The 20,422-nt window shown below is 42.0% G+C and overlaps 2 protein-coding genes across 3 annotated transcripts; both read right to left on the bottom strand.

Moving 5' to 3' along the window:
* Positions 1–2,761: 2,761 nt before the first annotated feature.
* On the bottom strand, positions 2,762–12,350 carry rbm24a (RNA binding motif protein 24a). The gene is made up of 4 exons (XM_062410594.1): positions 11,920–12,350; positions 10,532–10,655; positions 10,157–10,211; positions 2,762–4,608 (listed from the first exon to the last, which is right to left on the bottom strand). The coding sequence occupies exons 1-4, from the start codon at positions 12,085–12,087 to the stop codon at positions 4,254–4,256; spliced, it is 702 nt and encodes a 233-aa protein (XP_062266578.1). The 5' UTR covers positions 12,088–12,350; the 3' UTR covers positions 2,762–4,253.
* Positions 12,351–14,686: 2,336 nt separating this feature from the next.
* On the bottom strand, positions 14,687–18,259 carry stmnd1 (stathmin domain containing 1). Of its 2 annotated transcripts, none has more exons than XM_062410129.1 (5): positions 18,037–18,259; positions 16,934–17,117; positions 16,703–16,851; positions 15,815–15,943; positions 14,687–15,684 (listed from the first exon to the last, which is right to left on the bottom strand). In XM_062410129.1, the coding sequence occupies exons 1-5, from the start codon at positions 18,103–18,105 to the stop codon at positions 15,235–15,237; spliced, it is 981 nt and encodes a 326-aa protein (XP_062266113.1). In that variant the 5' UTR covers positions 18,106–18,259; the 3' UTR covers positions 14,687–15,234. The 2 variants fall into 2 exon arrangements, with proteins under 2 accessions (XP_062266113.1, XP_062266114.1); XM_062410130.1 differs by having other exon boundaries at positions 16,712–16,851.
* Between the last annotated feature and the right edge of the window lie 2,163 nt (positions 18,260–20,422).

The raw sequence follows: 20,422 nt of genomic DNA, 5'->3' as shown, positions 1-20,422 counted from the left end.
GGGGCGCACGGACGGTTTACTCCGCAGGCAACATGGCTGCTTTACAGAGCCCCACTAAAAATAGACGAGTGATGGACGCCGGGGCAAAAGACATGTGCACATGTTCCTTCTGAGGAAAAATAGACCTTGACATGCACCTTCATCATCATCTTCATCATCATCATCACCATCATTAGGCCAAGTGTGGGCCATTTAAATCTGACACCACTTGCCCTGAAGGGAATTTACACCTGACTCAATACCAAATGCTGATGCACTGTAAGTGTAACACCCTGAAGCCTTAATGAGTCAACACTAATCAATATCAATCAATAGATTTTTAAAGTTTGGTCCAAACTGCTGCAGAGACCAACATATTATGACATAAATCCTTATGTAGGCCAAGCTCCAAAAACATGAGATCCTTTCCATGATGTAACTTGATTGTGTCCTGTTACACACACACACACACACACACACACACACACACACACACACACACACACACACACACACACACACACTAATGCAAAATTGTGAGCCAAAGGTAAACAAAGTTTAACTCCACTTGCGATGATTAGCTAGATTTATCTTAATTTACACTGGACAAATGTCTCCCAAAATGAGCAAGTTAGATTAATTATTAACTTATAATTAATTAGTAGAACGGCGTAAGAAATTATACATTTATATGAATACAAATTTAAACTGCTTGTCGGGTCTTAAAATCTTATTTTACAGTGGCAGTATTAATGTGTTATAGTTTTTCTGGCCTGCATCCCTATGATGATCAAGTTAATAATAAATTCATATATTTCAGTAACATTCACATGTGCCTAAAAGTTCATATACCTACTGTCATTCACTTTGGAAAGTGGGGACATGGAAAACCCTTCATATCTCCAACTTGGATTTTCAGCTCAAACGTCCATGAGGGTTTTTCCCCTTGATTAGTTTTTATTTGCAATCAGACACATGTAACTTGGAAATACCATTAGACCACACACATCCAGTGGGTTAGGCTTCAGGTTTTTATTTTATAAATGTGTAGTCTTCATAAATAAGCTGCATCCTGAATCCTCTTCCAGAGCTCGAGAAGACATCATACACATGCTTTCACAGGCGGAGCGATGCTCCTCATGACACATTAACTGATGTTGATGTGTAAAAGTGGTGGAGTTCTCCTTTTATACGTTTTTACAGTGTTTAATCACTAATTTAATTTTTTTTAACTCTTTATCAACTTAAAGGTATTTTGTACAACCTGGCAACCCAAAAGTTGATCTTATTATCTTATGATCCAATAATCGCATAAATCAACTCGTTAAAATCAACTCAAAATATTGACTTTCAAAGAGGAGACATATGTCAGGCTGACGACTGAGCTGAGAACTTGAGTCAACTAATCAAGTTTTATCACAACAGTGTCCCAGGCCTGTGTCAATGTCACAATTAAAAAAAAATCACTTCCCGTTTTCTTATGTCATGAGTTTGGATGGGTGCTGACTTCACCCATAAGGCCTTGCTGCCTCCGTGCTGTGTCATGGTCACCTAGCTACAGTGTCACGTTCTACCTGGGACCAAAAATAGTCCCTGGAACTGAGCAGAAGAAAACAGACCCACTGGGGCATACTCATTTAAACATGACTTATTGATTAGAGAGGTTGAATGATTGATAGACATTGAGTCCTGAGAGACTTAATCATGCATTATTGGGACCCATGAAAACTGTCACAGGGCGTGACTGTCATGTGAGAACTAGTTTTCAAGTAACGACCCCTGAAAGATGAGAGGAGGAGCACCCACTGTGTGATGTGTTTGACACCTTGCATCCATGGCCAAAGACAAATACTGATGCACATAGACACAAAGGAAAGGACGTGTGTATGAGGTGTGTTTAAATTCAAGTAACTTTCATCATTGACTTCAAGGAAAAGAACTGTCACCACGCTTTGTTAAATATAGAACATTTTATTCAGATGTTTGACTAAATGGTGTTGAAATTCTGAATTCTTAATATCAACAGGACCGTTGCATTTAAATAGTAAAACTTGACATGCCTTCATCCAGTGACAATGAAAAGCTTTCTTAAAAAGTTTTTTTGTCATTTATTTTTTCATATTTCCCTTGTAAGAAATAGTTCAAGTATAAAAATTCCCAACAGTGTAAAATAGCCCATCTCTATGAATATTAAGGCAAAAAGAAGCACGGCTACTGGAACCTTGACGACGTCTATACATTCTAGTGGAGAAAGCAGCATTTTCGCTTGTTTTTGTCAAAATTATAATTTGTTTTTCCTTTCGTCTAAACACAGAAGAGTACAGTGTGCATGCAAACAGGCCTGCATTTTAAATAAAGTTCTTCCATACAAAAGGCATTAAGCTAATATTTAATGTCATGTTCTAAAGAATCAGAAAAAGATAGAAATTAAAAGTACAGTGCACATAACAGTATCTTAAATAAGTCCTACATCAACGTTTCTGGTTGAGTATGTTAATAATAATTATAATAATAATAATATTACTAAAACTAATCAATAACTTATATATGCCTTGAGATGAGTACATGATCATATTATTAATACAGTACTGCCACTAAGTGTCTACTCTCAGAGTGTCAACATCGTCAACCCTCAAAAATAAATATCTTAAATAGTAGATTTATCGCTTCTTTTTCAGTTTTTCTTTTCTCTTAAATAGCAGAAGAAGAAAAAAAAACGTAAGGCACACAGACTAACATAACATCCAAGAGTAATCCCCCCCCCCCCCCCCCCCCCCCCCGTCCTCTCCTTCTCCACCTGGTTGATCTTTACAATAAGGCAGGCCAGTTGTTGTTGGGGTTTTGGTGAAAAGTGTGTGGGTTTTGTGAGTTTGTACCTGACACCGGGCGGTGGCAGCACAGAGGTGGATGTGCTGACGGCTGCAGGGCTGAATGGCAGGGGGGGGCGAGGGGGGGCTCTGCTGTGGGGTTCTGTGTCGGGTGGAGGGGTGGAGGGGTGTAGAGTTGGTTCCCAAATGGGCTCCGGCCGGGGGATTAAAATGTGACAGCTCAACAAACGAGCACAAGTGATGCGTTCTTTCCAGAGTGATCCGTCTGTGTGGCGCTGGAGCGGCGGCTCTGTCCACCCCCACCAGCAGCTGCTCGCTCTCCCTCTTCCTTTCTTTCCTTTCTTTCTCTTTTTCTTTCTCTCCATCCATCCCGGAGCCAGAGAGAAACACCACTGTGCCGCCTTTGTCTTTTTCGACTGCTATGTGTGCAACTCCCGGAGTACGTGTGAGTGAAACATGTGGAAAAAGCGACTGATTTTGTGTTTCCCATTGTCCGAAGCCGCTGTCGACCTCTCTCTCCTGTTGTCAGTGCCTTTGTTTGGTTTGCCAGGTCCCCTGTTAGTCCAAGAGTCAAGTCAGAGTTGATGACTTTTTCAGTTTTTTTGTGTCTTTTCTTTGTTTTTTTGGTCTCCTGGTGATTTGTTTGCTTTGCATAGATCAGGAGGTCGAGACACAGAGTAAAAAAAAGGGACATTCAGCATCAGGAAGATAAAAAGATAGTTCTTCAAATGTGTGACACAACATGTTACGACTCCTAGACTTCCTGACAGAGGTCATCGCATAATAATAGCTAACACGCTGGAAACGGTTCCATTTCCCTGATTATCAGAAAATATTAACTCCAAAAAATACACTTGAAAAGACAAAAAGAACAAGAAGCCCTCAATGTGTAATAATAACAGTAATAAATATAAATGTTATGAGGGCGTCAAATATCCAAGAGAACAGTTTCCTACACTCACGTTAAAGACAGCAATAGGACTTTAGGCTTAGTTGAACACCTATACCAACCACAGGGATTAGTTCCTGCATTTCTTCTATAGAAATAAGTACTCTACTACAATGATAATTGTAATGATAATAGTAATAATAGTCATAGTAATAACAACAACATAAAAGTAAATCACCTTCCATTATTTGTTCTGCATATTTTTTTCATTTTCTAATATTTTTTGGTTGAAGCACAGCAAGTTGGAACATTAGCGTATAAAGTTCCCACCTCACCATCATCATCACCATCATCATCATCATCACTACCACCACCTTCACCATAACCACCATCATCTCCATCACCACCTTTTTAAAGCAACTCAGCCTCTGAGTCGCTGACACGTCTGCCCTTAGAGCCACTCCCTCTTCCTTCCTCCTTCGCTCCATCTTCTGACCCGTCAGCTGTGGCCGGGGGCGGGCCTCCTCTCGCTGCATGTCCAGTGGTTGCAATGGCTGCTATTGCATGCGGTCGGCTTGCAGCTGCTGAGGCTGGTACTGACCAAAGGCAGCGGCTGCAGCAGCGGCCGAGCCCGGGGCGGCGGTGGCTAATGGCTGCTGGACTGCGTAGCCGTAGCCGGCGGTGGCAACGTAGCCTGCGGCTGCAGGGGATGCGGCATAGGGATACTGCTCGTATGCTGCAGCAGCAGCTGCGGCACTGGCAGCCGCAGCTGAATACTGCGCGTAGGCGGCTCCGGTGTAGTCAATGTAGGGAGAGGAAGCTGTGGCAGGCGCAGTGGCGGTGGGCTGCACATGAGGGATGACCACACTAGGCTGCACAAAGGCCTGAGGGTACATGTAGTGAGCCGGGATGCTGTGGGACAAACACATATGTTAGGATTTTATTTGATTCATCATCACACACCAAACCTGAGAATAAGACCCCCCAACAAACACCCTTAAACCCATATCCATCACACTGCGGCCAAGCGCCCTCCCACCACCCAGCCCCAGTCCAATCAAACAGTCAAGAACACCAGGGAAAAGGCCTGCTAGTAGGGATTAGAACAATATAGGGTTGCCAAAATAGAAATCTCTGTGAAAACAAAACTGGAAGGTGAGGTAAACTTTGATCACCCAGAGGCTGCTAATTGAACCTTTCAAATGTCCTGAGAGGTCCACATCTGTATGATCACATTGAGAAAGTAGTGATATCATCTTCTTTATGAGCTACAACACGGGAAACAGATTGACTGTTCGGGTCAGATTGTGTAGTGGAGACAGATCCACAGAGAAGAGGAGGGAGGCCAGATGACGTTTGGGATGTGTAACCTGCAGCCTGTCACCGGGTCACATGTGGATTTAGCCGTGGTGCCGTCCTCTCCGCCTGCTGGAGGGAGGGGCTGGAGCTTACAGTGCTGGGGGCTGGGCGGGCGGTGGGGCGCAGACAGAGGAGATGAGCCCAGGGGAAGCATTGTGAAAATGTCACTGCCACTTTGACAGCTGGACAGTTTTCAAAAAGGGACGCTGCTGGCCATTTCCCCCTCTGTATCGGGACAAAGAGCCGAGGGGAAGGCAGTGTGTGTGTGTGTGTGTGGGGGGGGGGGGGTCGAGGCTCCGCACCCAGAGGGATGTTACAATTAAATAAACATTATGAACAATGAGCACATTCTACCCTCCATGACATAGCCTTATCCTTGCGCCCTCTCCAAACAGATTGTTTAAGGTCTGGAAGCTCGATTGGACTGGAGCTTTTGACTGTAGAGGGAAAAAAAATCTTAAATCTCGTGAGAATTTGAGTGTTTGATTTAGCAAACAAAAAGTCCTCCCTCCACGTAAGAGAGAAAATAGGGTCGATTTGAGCACCAGCCTTGACAAACCAATGGAAACTATTTGTTATCTGTCGCATATGACTCCAAAACATGTCTGAACGATGAAGAATCAAGGAGACCACGTGAGTCTGTGAGAGTGAACATCAGGTGGTCACTTTTGGAGGTCTGGATCGGGAGAGAAGAGGAAGAGGAAGGTTCGGGAAAATGTTGAAGAGTGACAGACGGGATCTATCGTGGCAACCCTATTGTCAGCACGCCATTATCCAATCCAATCCACATCTCAACCCAAAACAGGTGGAGCCAGAGAGAAAAACAGGAAAAATAGAATAACAGCGAGGAGTAACAGAGGCGGAAATGTATATATAAAAAAAAGTCCACTTTTACTAAACTGAGTACAAAAAGGACGACAACAAGGGAACACAACAATCACTCAACTGGAAAGACAGAAGAAGGAAAAGGGAAAGGGTTCAAATGAGGCAGAGGGTTTGTGGTGATTTGGTCTGGCTTTTACTTAAGGTTCTGATGGTGGCACTGCCTCAGCGGACACACACACATACATACACACACACACACACACACATACACTGCATTGAATATTGTTTTAGGGTTTTCTCCGATGTGAAAATCCTCAGAAGCATAATTTTGAATCATCATGTGACGGCGCATGTCTTCTTTGAAATCCACACTAATGAGACTCAGCGGGCTGAGGCAGGTTTCCAAGACGATTTCACTGGATGACATCGCTAAACTGGCTGAGGAAAGACTACAACACACACACACACACACACACACACACACACACACACACACACACACTGCGGTCTAGCAGAGACTTTCAAAGGCTGTTATCTGGAACGAGATCACTGAATTATTCGCTTCCAGCAAACAAGGAGGCGAATCCTCAAACTGAAAGGCGGATGAAAAACTAATGTTTGATGGGCCAGTGTTAACCTGAAAGGTCAAACAGCGACACACAGGACAATGTTGTGTCACAGACTCACACCTTTTTCACACATACCCTAAAGGAATCTCTGCAGAGACACAGATTCTACATGTGAATGTGCAGAATCTGTAGATTTGAGGATTGGAAGTCTTTCTGATTTGACCAATCACGTTTGAGCAGGCTTTACATATTAGCCTTAGGCTTGTGTGCTGATTTACCGCTAACTGTGTTCTCCAGCAAAAATCCATAAAATCTTAATAGATTTATTTCATAGCCCAGAAACTAGCTGCCTGTGGATTGTACACCATGTTTTATGGTTTTTCTTTCTTCTGGAATTAAAGAAACATTTTACATTCCCTCAAACTTTCAGTTGCATAATTTTCCTCGGCAGCAACTGTACACGATGGAATGTAGAGGCTGTGTTACCATGTTTTAAATGTGTAACACTTTAAAAGGACGTCCAGTGGCATGTGAACATGAAATCATACTGCTGACACTGTGCATGACTAGGTTGAACCTTTGCTTGTCTCTGATTTCTTACTTCCAATGTCCTTCACCAACAGCATGCACACACACACACACATGCATGCACAAAATAGGAATTGAGGGTTTTGCCAATGAGAAGCAAAGCTCTGGATGACGCATCTAATGTGGCTCGCTATTACAAACCATCTTTTCCTTGGAGATGTCATTAAAATGCAAAATATCCCATTAAGTTCTTTCTGAAGCCACACAGTGTGTTCTACTGTGTGTGTGTCTGTACAGGAATGCCATGTTCATGTTCACGCAACCCAGAGGTCGTTAAAGTTCATGGCTAAATAAAGTTTCTCTTCCACAGTGCATGCCGTCCACTTAGGGAAGGGACACGAGTACAAAGGTGCTAAGGGCTGTCCTGCTTTGATAGAGTCGCTCATGATACTTTTATTATGATGACGGAGTCACAGATGGATCCGGTGTCTAGTTTTACTTTTAAATACAGCAGGACCTGATTTGTCATCCTCACATAGAAGGTAACTTGGAAAGAGTTGGTTTCCATCCAAAAATTGACTAATCAGGATCCCTTGTGGCGCTCTCTGAGGTTTCTACATATTTTTTCCAAGTTATAAGTTTAGGTCAATAGGAGTTAAGGGCAGAGAGATTAGGCCCGATGAGGCAAGTTGTGATTTGTGAATTTGGGCGATACAAATAAAATTTGACTTTTAACAATTTCTGTCTTTGCTCTCAAAAGCTGTCCTGCACGTACTCTACTCTGTCCTCTGATCAGCCTATAGTTTTTTACTGGGTTATTAAATGTATCAGTAATTAACCTTTATATATACCTAAAATTAACCCATATATTTGAAAGACGTGTGAAATACAAAGCGACAGGTCCTGGTTCAGATGAGATGGATTGTTTATGTGTAAGGACATTTATTTCGGCTTGAAACATCCACTCTGACCCAGTTTAAATGGCTCCTAGTCTGCGTCTACATGACAGGGACAGACAGGTCTGCACCCTAACCGGACCCCCCCACCACCAATGCACAGACACACACATACACACACACACACAACGTTGAGCTTCATGCGACTGCAGCATCAGCATTCAGGGCTTTGTGTGGCACAATGGGTGCGCTTGTTTTCCTTAACACCACAAGCCCATGTGACGAAAGCTCGCTGAGAGAGAAAAGAGAAAAAGAGAGAGAGAGAGAGAGAGAGAGAGAGAGAGAGAGAGAGAGAGAGAGAGAGAGAGAGAGAGAGAGAGAGAGAGTGAGAGAGAGAGAGAGAGACATTTGTTTGTGTCACATTGGAGACTTTGGTGCGCTGAGCTGAGCTGAAAATGAGCGTGCATTTGAACAGACAAAGACACACACACACAAACACATGAAGCGCACACATTCTAAATGATAGCCTTCTCATTCATTTGCAAGACATCCACAATTCTGGTGGTACTACATGACCACAAGTCTCCAATATTTGTGTGGTGAAAAGAAGAGAGAGACAGACAGATCTGTACTGAGTTGACAGAATGAGACGGTGTGAATTTGTCTCTCGTACATTGTGTATTGTATTAATGTAACAAACTGACAGAAACATCAGGAAGATGCTGTAGGCACACACACACACACACACACACACAAACACACACACACACACAGGCAGTGATGGGTTCTGTAATTCTGAGGGTAAAGGAGGTATAAGTGGTGACAGTGAAGGGGTAAAGAAAAGTGAAAAGAAAAGAAATTCCACATAAGAAAAATTCACCACTCACTCCAACAAGACAGCCAAAATAACACACACGGGAAACAACACATCCCAAGTCAACCACAAGTTAAAGCAGTAAAGTAGTAAAGTAATAAATTAAAAACTAAAAACTTCATTCTTTCTTGGCAAAGTTAGCACGCTTCCACAAAAAAGAAAAAGAGCACCCCAAAATCCTTTTTTTTTGTCGTAAGAAAGCACACTGTCGGGCTGACAACACCACTTCATAACTGCACACAAAGCTCTAGGCTCTATTCAAATAAAAATAAAAAGTCAAATGAAACCCACGTACATGCATCTATATTCACCATTGTCAGAGCTTGTTTGTGTGTGTTTGAGTCTACAGGTAATTCCTTTTCTCTGATCTGTGACTATGTTCGCAGAACTATTCCACAAACCAGCAGCACAGTTAGCTTAACCGAGAGCGAGCCTGTCGGACCAGAGAAAGATAGATAACATTGAGTCAGGCTGGAAGTTTCCATCAGTGTCCACTCAGCACACACACACACACACACACACACACATTCTTGTACTTCTATCTGTGTGAGGACACTCATTGGCATAGTACATTCCGAAGCCCCTAACCCTAACCTCCCCAACTAAATGCCTGAACCAGTGGCGCCACCAATTTGTGTTTTGATGGGGTTCCACTGTATTCATTTGGGGATTAGGTCTGGGGTTGAACTAACCTATATATGCACATATCTTTACACCAAATAAATGATAAAGTCAATGGAGAGAGGAAGGTGGTGCTTCATTGCCTTGCTCCCCTCAGTTGGGGTGCACAGAGGTGGGACAAGGGAGACTTGAACCTTTCATACACAATTTCAACAACATCCCTAAATGGACTCTCCGAGTTAGTAGGCCTGTGCACAAAAATGACTTGCATACCCCCAACCCTTATTCTAAACCTAATCTGAACCATCAAAACTAATTGCCTAACCTAAACCTAATTCTAAGCCTAACCTTAAAACCGAGTCTAAACCCTCAAACATAGTCCATTGAAAAAGGACCAGACAAAATGTCCTTACTTTCTGGAAATGTCCTCATTCTGTAAGCTCTATTCTTAAAAGGGTTCTCACAAAGGTATAAGTACAAATGCACACTCACACTCACTCACACACACACTAACACACACTTTTCCACTAACAGGCAAATCTAGAAAAGGCAGTTTGACTTGCTGTCTTGGTAAACAGTGATGCAGAGACACGCTACATATACAACTTGACATCCACCTTAAATTATCAGCGATTATTAAAACTGGAGGAAAAAACAAGCATCAGACCAATAGTATAAATTATCACACATAGAATAGATGAAACCAGAACATGATTGAATTACTTTCCAATTGTGTCACTACATGAGCAAAGATCAGCTCTACAATCTTCAGTCCTATGAATACTTACCCATAAGGCCTTTGGATGAACGCAGGGTGGATTTGGGGAACACCAAAGGTGAAACCTGCAAGACGGAGGGAATAGAAACAACGTGTCACTAAAATGTTCCCCAATCGTCTCAACCACCAAACGTGTTTCTACATCTGCAGAAAGCTCTACCTGAAAAACACACAAGCCCTCAGGTGAAAATCGAAAAGGATTGACTTGATTTTCTTGCTCGCTGCTTTGCTAACAAAACCAACAACACACTCACTGATCCCAAACACATGGTGCTTGCTGTGCTGATGTTCCAACAGCTTTTGAGGTCAACACAAAAAAAAACATCTGCCCATGTCTAGTTGAATTCAGGCTGAAAACACAACTTCCTCTTTGGGGAGTCTTTACCTGGCTGCATCACTCGGGGCTTGGCTCCCAGATAGGCCAGGTTGACGTTGGCCTTCCTGCCGTCAATGATCGGGTTCGGGTCCTTGCAGGCCCGGTCTGCAGCCGAGCGATCCGCCATCGTCACCTGGCAGAGAAAGGACACACATACACGCACAGGATGGAAAAGATAAATCTTATTCAGGTAAGTATTTAAAGAAAGGTTGATATTTTCACTTCCTGCAGATTCTTCTGAAGCAACAGGTTGGCCGTGGCAGCAGTGAATATGTTAATGAATAATGACTGAGGCCTCCGGAAGTAACGAGACATGGGTTTGTGTGTTTAAAACAGAGGCGGATAACATTATGTCTATGAGGGTGGGATCTCTTAGTGTCTGTGTGTATGTGTGTGTGTGTGTGTGTGTGTGTGTGTGTGTGTGTGTGTGGCCATCATGAACACCAGTGAGTGTCTGGCAGTGCTCACACATCCATCACCCTCATGTGGATGTGTTGAAACTATCAGCAGTGGGAGCCTGACTGAGACTGAACATGGCTCCAGTGTCACTCCAATTACAAACTTTGTTGCTCCACTCACTGTTCACTTTCTACCCCACTCTCTCTACTTCTTTTGAGACCCTTCTGCAACTGAAGTCACTGAAACCACTTGACAAAAGCATGTGTGGGAGGAATAATGACGGAAATGATTATGTACCGACCATTGCCAAGAGATTATTTAAATTTACAAAATTAACCTGAGGCTTGGTTCCAACCTACCGTTTGGTTCATATCTGGTCGTAATTAAACACTTATGCGTAATTCAGTTCTCAAATATGATCAAATGATCTTTGAAAATGACATATCTTTGAATACTCTCGCTACATTTATATCGTTGCACAAGTAAAGGTATAAAAGTGTCGCTAACAGAAAGAGTCTGGTGCTGCTGGTATTTTACGCCTCTGCATGCGTCTGAAATAGTTTCATGACAAGTTGGAGCAGAAATATTTCCCCAGCGTTGTAGACAGCCTCTGAAATGAGATGATGAAACTCCGGAGAAAACTGCCTCTGTAATATCAACAGCACATCAGCGTGAGGTTTTTCTGGAGCTGTCAGTGGAACGAGGGCCAGCTCACTTCCCCTCCACGGAAGTGTCAGGGGCGCATGCCAGCGCGTCGCAAGTCGGTGGGTGCGAGATTGCGACAGAAGCCGATGACAAATATAAGACTGTGCCGTGCTAATCAAAACCATAAACATCCCATGACTGCAGATGTGCGAAAGAAAGTTGTGATGAAGTAAGGGGGACAGACACAGACGCGCGGTTTTGCCAAAGACGCGCGGTGCTAAGAGGCACCCTGTGCGTAAAATGTGTAACAATTTGGTTTAAGCACAACAAACTTGTTTTGAAGTTATACTCACGAATCCATAACCCCTTGACTTGCCGGTCTGCCTGTCGGTGATGACCACAGCCTCCTCGATCTCACCGAACACCTCGAAATATTTCCTGAGACTCGAATCCGTGGTGTGGTAGGGAAGACCCCCGACAAAAATCTTCGTGTAGGTCGTGTCCTTTTGCGTGGTGTGCATCGTTAGTGCAAAGAAATACAATAAATAAGAAACAGGTAAAAAATGAAAATGTATAGTGCAATGTCTCCTTATCAGCAAATCTTTGGATGAAGGGAAGAGAAGCGATAGATCAGCCTGGCTCTGTAACTGTTTTTGTATATATCAGAAGAGAAAACGAAACGAAGAACGAGACACAGATGAGGCCTGGAGGTAGATTTATCTTCAGAGAGTGGAGAGGAGAGTTATGTGGAGCGGACCGTCCCCCAACGAGACCATCAGGTGTTTTCAGCTCTTCTTGGTAACTCTGCTGTCTAACTAAATAGCTGTGGGACCCATTCCTAAAAGCGCTTTGGTCCAAACTCCACCCAACTTTCAGTCCATCTCTGCCCGCCCACCGGCGCGCACAAACAGCTGGGGATCCTGAAACAGGGTGACACACACACACACACACGGACACACGCACACACTGACACACACACAAACACACACACACACAAGCACACATACAGGCACGCACGCACGCACGCACTCACTGGAGGAAGGGAAGAAAGACCAGTTTTTACTAGAATAAGTTTAATTCAAGCTTCAGGTAGCATGACAACCAGAATCTGATTTGGTGTAGCCTGAGAGGAGCAGGGATGTGAGGTTCATGTGGAAACATTATCTCTGAATATGTTGAGAATTTCACAGATAAGCCCATAATTATAAATCTGATGATTATTTATCATGCAAATTAAATGGGGGATTAATTTAGAGATTATTTAATAACTTTAAAATCTCAGCATGGTCTGGCCCTCGGTAATACGGAGCTACTTACTCTATATTCTCCTTCTATAGTTCCCAAGTCAAGGATGGTAACTGAGGCTGAGCATGCATTATTCGGGGTGTTTATTACTTATTGTTACAATTTACTTAAACCTTACCTTTTTTTAAATAATTGCTCAAAACATTTCTTTTTACAGTATAGCCTTTTAATGTCTAATTTTAACAGCTTTTAGCAGATTTGTTTTGTAAGAATTTCTACCCATGTATTTTGTAAAACACTTTGTTTAACCTAATTGTTTTCGATAAATGCTGCAGAACTAAAGATTGTTATCTATTATTAGTACTTTTCTCTCTTTGGTGAGATAACATGTCGAAGTGGACTGCAGAAAAAGGCTTGTCCCTCGTGTCTGTAGTTCTGCATGGATTAGGTCTCCTATACAAACAGCCGGTCAGGGACTGAACACAGCCCCAGGGACGGACACATTACAGCAGCAGGAGCAGACAGACAGGTGCAGCACTGGGACTCTGCTGGAAGGATCGGCCTTCACATGTGGGGGGATGAAAAAAGTTTCTGTGTTATCGCAGACAGCGTGAAGCATCAAGTGTGGATTTTATAGGCTCCCCTGTTTTTACTTCATGCGTGGCTTCATGACCACTTGGACTGACCACTTGGACTTCTAATATATTAGGTTTGATTGGACATTTCTTAAAAGGTCATTGAGGGGATTATTTTTTCTATCTATACACTACTTCCATAATGAAAAATGGGTATCAAGGACAAAATAAAACAGCCACGGATCATTTCAAAAACGTCTCTGAGCACGAGTGATTAAAATAACCGCTGTGATGTTTGGCCTCCTGACGGGTGGATCCCTGGATCTCCCTTTGAGCAGCCAGGATGAAGTCATTCACATCCAGTAATGTGAGAGGGAACCCTGCTGTTAAACATGTATGGATGCTTCTCTCCTGTGAGCACCATGGCCTATTCCATGTCGCTGAGTACGACACTGGGGAACATAGTTAAATGTCATTGGCACAGCATTATAATGAAGTGAGATCCATTCCAATGTGCTCTGTGTAGATTTATGATAAAAACTACAACCAAAAATCGGTCTCACCAAAGGGTCTTTATATAAATCCTCTCTTATTCAACTGACTGTGGATTGTCACTGAAGATTACAATGAAATGGAACCTGATAGAGCGTCTTTCTGCAGTGTCTCTGTTTGCTCGCTATTTTATTAATGTGGCCACACGCCCGTTAAAGTCTGACTGGAGTCATGAGGGGGGGACCGATATCCAGTTCCACAGGCTCCACAAAGGGGATCTGCTCAGGTTGCATCACCCTGTTGTCCCTGCTCATGAGCAACATGTTGACTCGTCTGAATCCTCCTCTTGTGTTTTTTAACAATAACCCGTCTGTGGCACATGTCTTGATAGTCTTTAGAAACAAACTAAATTATAACTCAAAATTACACACACAGGGATTGTCTTGGAGGATAAATGAGTTTTGACCAGTTTCTTAATTACAAATCAAATATTCAAATTTAAAACCGTTATTCCCCCCAGTTTTATCAAGACAAAGGGTGAAGTCAGTAACTCTTGTTGCCCATGGGGCCATAGCACACACCTGTCAGGCAGGGGAAATAAAAGGTCAAAGGTCACTGGAACAGCTGAAAAGCCACAGCATGGTCACACCGAGGTTGCACTCCACCAAACTCTCTCAGAAAGGTATCAACAAATCTAAAAGGGACACTTTGCTATGGAGGATGAGTCGAGTTAATGATACACTTTTGGATGCAGACAAATCTATGGATACGCACACCCTTACATCACAACAGCAAGACTCTGGGAGAAAAGAAGTGAGTTTTTTTAATTATTAACAACATCAGTTTACATATAATTTCAGAAGGCACATCCTTGCCTGTCACCAAAACCTCTTCACTACTTCTCTTTTCAAAGACTTCAGTTCCAGGGTAACACAACTTCATCCTGCTGAGACACCGCCATCTTGTGTCCAGCAGCCCAAAGTTCACCATTTACATGCTAAATCAGAAATATTTTGGTGTGTTGGCCAGAGCATTAAGCCTTGGTCTTGTTTATTAAATAACTACCTCAATAACATTGCATTAGAAAAGAAACCCTCATATTCCCTTGTGCGTATTACTGAGCAAAGTCATTATATTAAGAATTTACAAGCTGATGTGCCTCCCTGCAGTGGAAAGGATGTTAGATATTCTCATTGACATTAGCCTAATTCATCCATCTCATCATGGCTTAATTACATCTTTCAATCAAAAAACATTCACTGTACTTTATATTTCTATCATTATCCTCATGTGCAACAGGAATCATTTTGGCTTCCTTTGTCTTAGTGGTGATTGTTGGCTCATTCATGTGATAATTTAAAATTTCTCCTCTTTGTCTTCCACGTGTTGAAAAGTGGAATCACTCTCCAGCTCCCTTGAGGCTGTGAGGAGCTGGCCCGCCAGGAGCTCCTTCATCTGGTTAAACTCCTCCTCTTCATCATCATCATCATCATCACTGTCCTCACTCGCCTGCTCTGCACCTTCCCCTCTGTCATCTCCACTCCTCTCTCTCTCTGTGCTATTCTCTCCTCTGTCCGTTTCATTCTCTCTGCCATCACCTCCAGCCTCTCTCACACACTCCCCTCCCTCAGCCGTCCTGCTTGTAATCTGGCTGTGCAACATTGGATTCGGTGTAAGGTCAAAGGTCAGGGGTGTCACAGGTGTGAGGGACGTGTCTTCATATTCGGCTGCACTGGAGACAGGGGCAAGGACACGTACACGTGCCGACTTGGTCCTTAAACGCATCTTGAGCTCGTCTTCCTTTGACTAAGAGAGAGGAGGGAGCAGACAAGTGAAGAGAAGCGAAATTAAAAGAAAGACAAAAAGTTCACACACAAACACACACACACTCACACACTCACACACACACACACACACAAGGATGAACACAATGTACCTTGCGTCTCTCTTCAACAAGTCTCATCTTCTCATCTAGCTCTTCTCTGCAGGGGGGACTTTGCTCCTTTATGGTCTTCAGGGACTCCAGTCTCCCAGGCCTCTGCCTGACCACATCTCTGTCATCCAGCTGTCTCACACACACACACATAAACAGCAGAGGGAGACAGAGGACGCCCAACCTTTACGTGACAGGCGATGGAATAACTGACCTTATTACCTGTGAGAGATAACTTAGCAACACAAATCAATGTCCTGCTACACTCTTTATTGCACTTAATTCTGTAGGAATTATTACCACCATTACGATCACAATAACTTTCTAATAACTTTTTAAATGTGTTACTCTGACCATAGAAGAGCATGAAATACCTGTTGTGGAAATGTTATGGTTTAGGTCTCTTTGGTTAATTAATTCATGTTTTTGATCTCTTTTGCATATTTTGCATTGTCTTATTTGGGGCCTCTCTGACCCAGGATTGAACCTAATAGAGTAAAGTCTGAAGAAGATTAAGTGCAAGTACAGTACAATTCAGTATCAGATTACTTTTCTTTATTGCAGTATTTGTAGGACACGAGGCTGAGATTGGGAGCCAGATAACAACTGGATGAAAGTGTACAATATCTCTGCAAGAGGACACTGACTTCAGGGAAGACACAACAATGTTTTTTGGCAAGTTGAGTCAAGGTCTTTTTCCATTACATTAGGTCCGCATGAAGCATCATAGTACGTGGCCTCTGAGATTTTAGTACTTCATGTATTAAAGGACAGCTGAGATTTGCCGACACAGCTGTTAACTTGTTATCTCTCTGTACAGTGATGACAATAAACACTTCTCCTTAAGACATCACCCGTTGTCATTCCTCCACCCTGTAAGATTTCACTCACAGTTCCCACCATGATGCTGTAGGCCTCTCCAGCCACGCTGCCCCTCTCTCTGCTCTGTCCCACCAGGATGATGCCCTGACTCAGCAGCTCCTCCAGGATGTCACTGGACTTTTGACGCTCCTGCACTGTGCCATCATGCTGCAGTAATCCTGGCCACAGTGAAATAGAAACACTTCAGATGCGTGCAGGGAATTTTCTCTTCATTGAGACGCACTTGTTGAACACACCCACCCTCTTGTGTCATTCTGTCTGCCACACTTTCTCCGACACGCTCAGATGTCAGAGGAGGGAGTTTTCTTGGCATCGCTCCAGGTAACTCAGGGATCGCTTTGTTCTCCATCACCACCCCACTGTCTGTGGTGCCCTTTGACACGGCGGAGTCTCCACGGGTACCGAGTTTACTTCCTGTCTCATCCTGACAGGGCACAATACGAAGAGGAAATAAGTCAAAATACAGAAAACTGCTGACCTCAATGGTGCTGGGATAACAATGTATTCTTCAATTTATATTTAGGTGAAAAAAGGAAAGTACATTAACTTAAACATTCTTCTTGAGTATTTAAAAAATATTTTTTGACATGTTTGTCTTTATTATGTAGAGGAAATGACGGGTACCCCTGCTGGGAGTTGAACTGGATTGCGTTGTAGATTAAGATTATTCTAAAATCATACAATCAATATAATCATGTTTTCATTCAAAAAAGAACATCTTGTAATTTCTAATTTATTATCACGCTATACATATATAATCACGCTATATATATATAACCTCTTCATTTGAAAAAAAAATTTAACAACACCACCTAGTTTTATGTTTCTTTCCTTATCCCTCTCGAGCTGGGTTGTAAAGATGGTGCAGCTTGACCCGTGGATTATACTAATTTCATACAAATGAATAAATAAATAGAAATAATTATCCTAATATTAAATGACTATAAATGAGGCAAATAAATTGGTTTAGATATTTATAAAAAGGTTTACAGTTCTTTAACCGTCTCTTCTTTTTTTTTACTTTTACGAACCTGAATATTTCGTTTAATGTGTTTTTTTATTTAATACTGTCACATGAAATATTTCAACAACTACTGTTTTTTTAATAAGTTAACGTCCTGTAAATAAAAATAATATACCTGGTGCAGATTGAGACGTTCACCTCAAATATGGAGACTAGGTTAAATGTTATAGTATTTCAATAGCTGAATAGTTTTAATAGTTGTTTAACATTTTTATTGAGTAACCATTATTATAATAACTGTAAAACTCTATTAGGATTTCGTCGGTGAAAGGGACCTGGTGTTAAACGGCACAGACTGAATTTGTGACTCGGCTCTTACCTCGTCTCTCTTCGGCTCCTCTCGTGCGAGCGGTATGACCGCGGTGTCCGAGGAGCTGCCACATCCCATATTCACCACGAATCAACGATGTAAAGCGAGTCAGTAACACTCATACATGTGAAGCTTTAATTCCAGCTCGTTGTGTGTTTGTTTTCCTCGATACGTGCCATACTGGCATTCCTTCACACACACGGACACACGGTCTCCATGAGCCCGTCGCTAAGGGGCCGTTGCTACAATAAATGTGACCCGGTTAAAAAGGCGACACCCAGGAACAAGGAAACATTAGACCCGGTCAACACTGGATGGGGAAGCTGCTCTGACACACTTCATTGGCTGTGTTACACACTCACACACTTTCACACGCACTGACACACTCCATCAGCTGTTTGCCAAACTGACATCATATCATATCAGTATCAGAATCAAAATCAGAATGTATTTATTGCCAAGGAGGTTTACACCTACCTGGAATTTGCTCTGGTTATTGGTGCATACAATGAACATAAAAACATAAAACACAATAAATACAACACAAATAAGACAAAACAATAAAAAAATATCTATAAAAGATATAAAAAGTAAAGTAAAAAGTGAAATGCAAGTCCAAAATGCAAAGCGTAGAAAAGTGTCAATAATATCTTTAATATCATATGTCATGTCATATCTTATCATATCATATAATATCATATCACACATAGCATCACTTCCTTTCTCTCGCAAATTGTTATTATTTCCCTGTACACTTACTCGCTTTTTGAAAGGAGCCATTGATGAGTACGAAAATAGGTCCACAACTCCAGCTTGATCCTTTAGAACATAGTCTAGGTCCTCTGCATCAAAGGATCCAGACTCAGATTCTAGACAACAATTTGCCACCTCATTATCCTCACCCTGTTCTTCGTACAGTATCTCTTGACCATTAAACCGTAAGTGTGTAATGATTGCAACCAGCCACACTAACACTCTGGATGTAGAAAATCGAAAACATATTATTTTCCAATGCATATAAATGAGTCTATTAAGTATATACTGTTATATTTAGAGTTTTATTTAGTTGATCTAGCTATGGTTAGCTTGCCAGAAAAGAAGCTAGCTAGCTGACAGTTAGTTAGTATATCTCCACATATAAATTAGGGTCTAAGCGCCACGTACTTACTGTACCCTTGTTACCCATCTATCAGGACAACTAGCTCCAGCCTATCCTCTCTCCAGCACGCCTGTAGCCAACAGCGGTGACTGTGGAGGAGCCAAGAAGAAGACACGCCCCAAGAAGGAGGATTCTAACTTCCGTGCGCTGTAGACAATGACGGCTCTTAATGCATTCTCGGCTTGGAGAAACCCCTCTTTGTCCATCCGGCCTAGAGTAGAAATCCAAGATGTGGAGATGACTCCAGTGGATTCGGTCAGGCATATTATAATGCGTTTCTGTCAACAACATGTACTGATGCACTTATTAGACATTAATATCTATAACATTATTTATTATCTATATCTTAACTCTCAATTCTCTCTATAGTTGGTATTTAGAAATAATTTCCACATAATTATCAACTTTTCAAGCATTTACATTTTTACTGAGATGGTTTTGTTTTACACACTTTTGATGTGCTGATCATCACTACCTTGTTTGGGTGGGTGGGGGGGTTGATTAAAATATATGTGTTAAGTTTATAGATGACTATTAAGAAAAAGAATCAGCTTTGGTCGTTAAGATTCTAATCTTCCCCTCTTGAATTCAGATGGATTCCAAATCTCCTGGAGTAGAAATCCAAGATGTGGAGATGACCCCAGTGGATACGGTCAGGCACATAATGCTGCGTTTCTGTCCACAACATTGTTCATACATACTAAATATAACTAGTTTGTGTCTAATACATTCTCTGATGCTAATTATGTTCTTGTTTTATTCCCACAGCCCACAAGACCTCAACTACCTAGGGCAACCCTAGGTGTATCTAAAAGGTACTGATGCAACACTATCAGGGATGCTCTGATTGATTTGGTATCAATACACCGAAATTCATTACAGATTATACCATAAAAACAATATATATAATAATTATTATTTCAAAGATTGCTGGAAATTCTGTCAACAAGTCGTCTGTGCTTCCTTTTATAATTATTTTGTTTTTCAAAATCTTATCTTTCGCAATCGTTTCCAATGGAAACAAGATAATTTCCCCAACATTTTTGTAGTAATAAGTTCCAACAATGATAATGAAATGAAAAGCAAGACAATTACAACAATTTTCAAACATTTTTCAGATGTCTGACTTCTTTTTGTGAAGTTTATGAAGTTCACTCGTACTTACTGTACCCTTGTTACCCATCTATCAGGACAATTGGCTCCAGTGGCCTCCTTGCAACCTATAATCAGTCCTGC

Source organism: Platichthys flesus, chromosome 17 (genome assembly GCF_949316205.1).
Source record: "Platichthys flesus chromosome 17, fPlaFle2.1, whole genome shotgun sequence".
Classification (NCBI taxonomy): Eukaryota; Metazoa; Chordata; class Actinopteri; order Pleuronectiformes; family Pleuronectidae; genus Platichthys; species Platichthys flesus.
This window is presented reverse-complemented; position numbering and strand designations above follow the sequence as displayed.

What these genes read in the sequence shown, in the direction of transcription:
- rbm24a (XM_062410594.1), bottom strand. Translation starts at nt 12,087, where the DNA reads ATGCACACCACGCAAAAGGACACGACCTACACGAAGATTTTTGTCGGG. An exon ending in AGTCAAGGGGTTATGGATTC is followed by an intron (nt 10,656 to 11,919) that starts GTGAGTATAACT and finishes TTTCTCTGCCAG; the next exon opens with GTGACGATGGCGGATCGCTC. An exon ending in GCCCCGAGTGATGCAGCCAG is followed by an intron (nt 10,212 to 10,531) that starts GTAAAGACTCCC and finishes TCCGTCTTGCAG; the next exon opens with GTTTCACCTTTGGTGTTCCC.
- stmnd1 (XM_062410129.1), bottom strand. Translation starts at nt 18,105, where the DNA reads ATGGGATGTGGCAGCTCCTCGGACACCGCGGTCATACCGCTCGCACGA. An exon ending in AGGAGCCGAAGAGAGACGAG is followed by an intron (nt 17,118 to 18,036) that starts GTAAGAGCCGAG and finishes GTGCCCTGTCAG; the next exon opens with GATGAGACAGGAAGTAAACT. An exon ending in ACAGCATCATGGTGGGAACT is followed by an intron (nt 15,944 to 16,702) that starts GTGAGTGAAATC and finishes TGTGTGAGACAG; the next exon opens with CTGGATGACAGAGATGTGGT.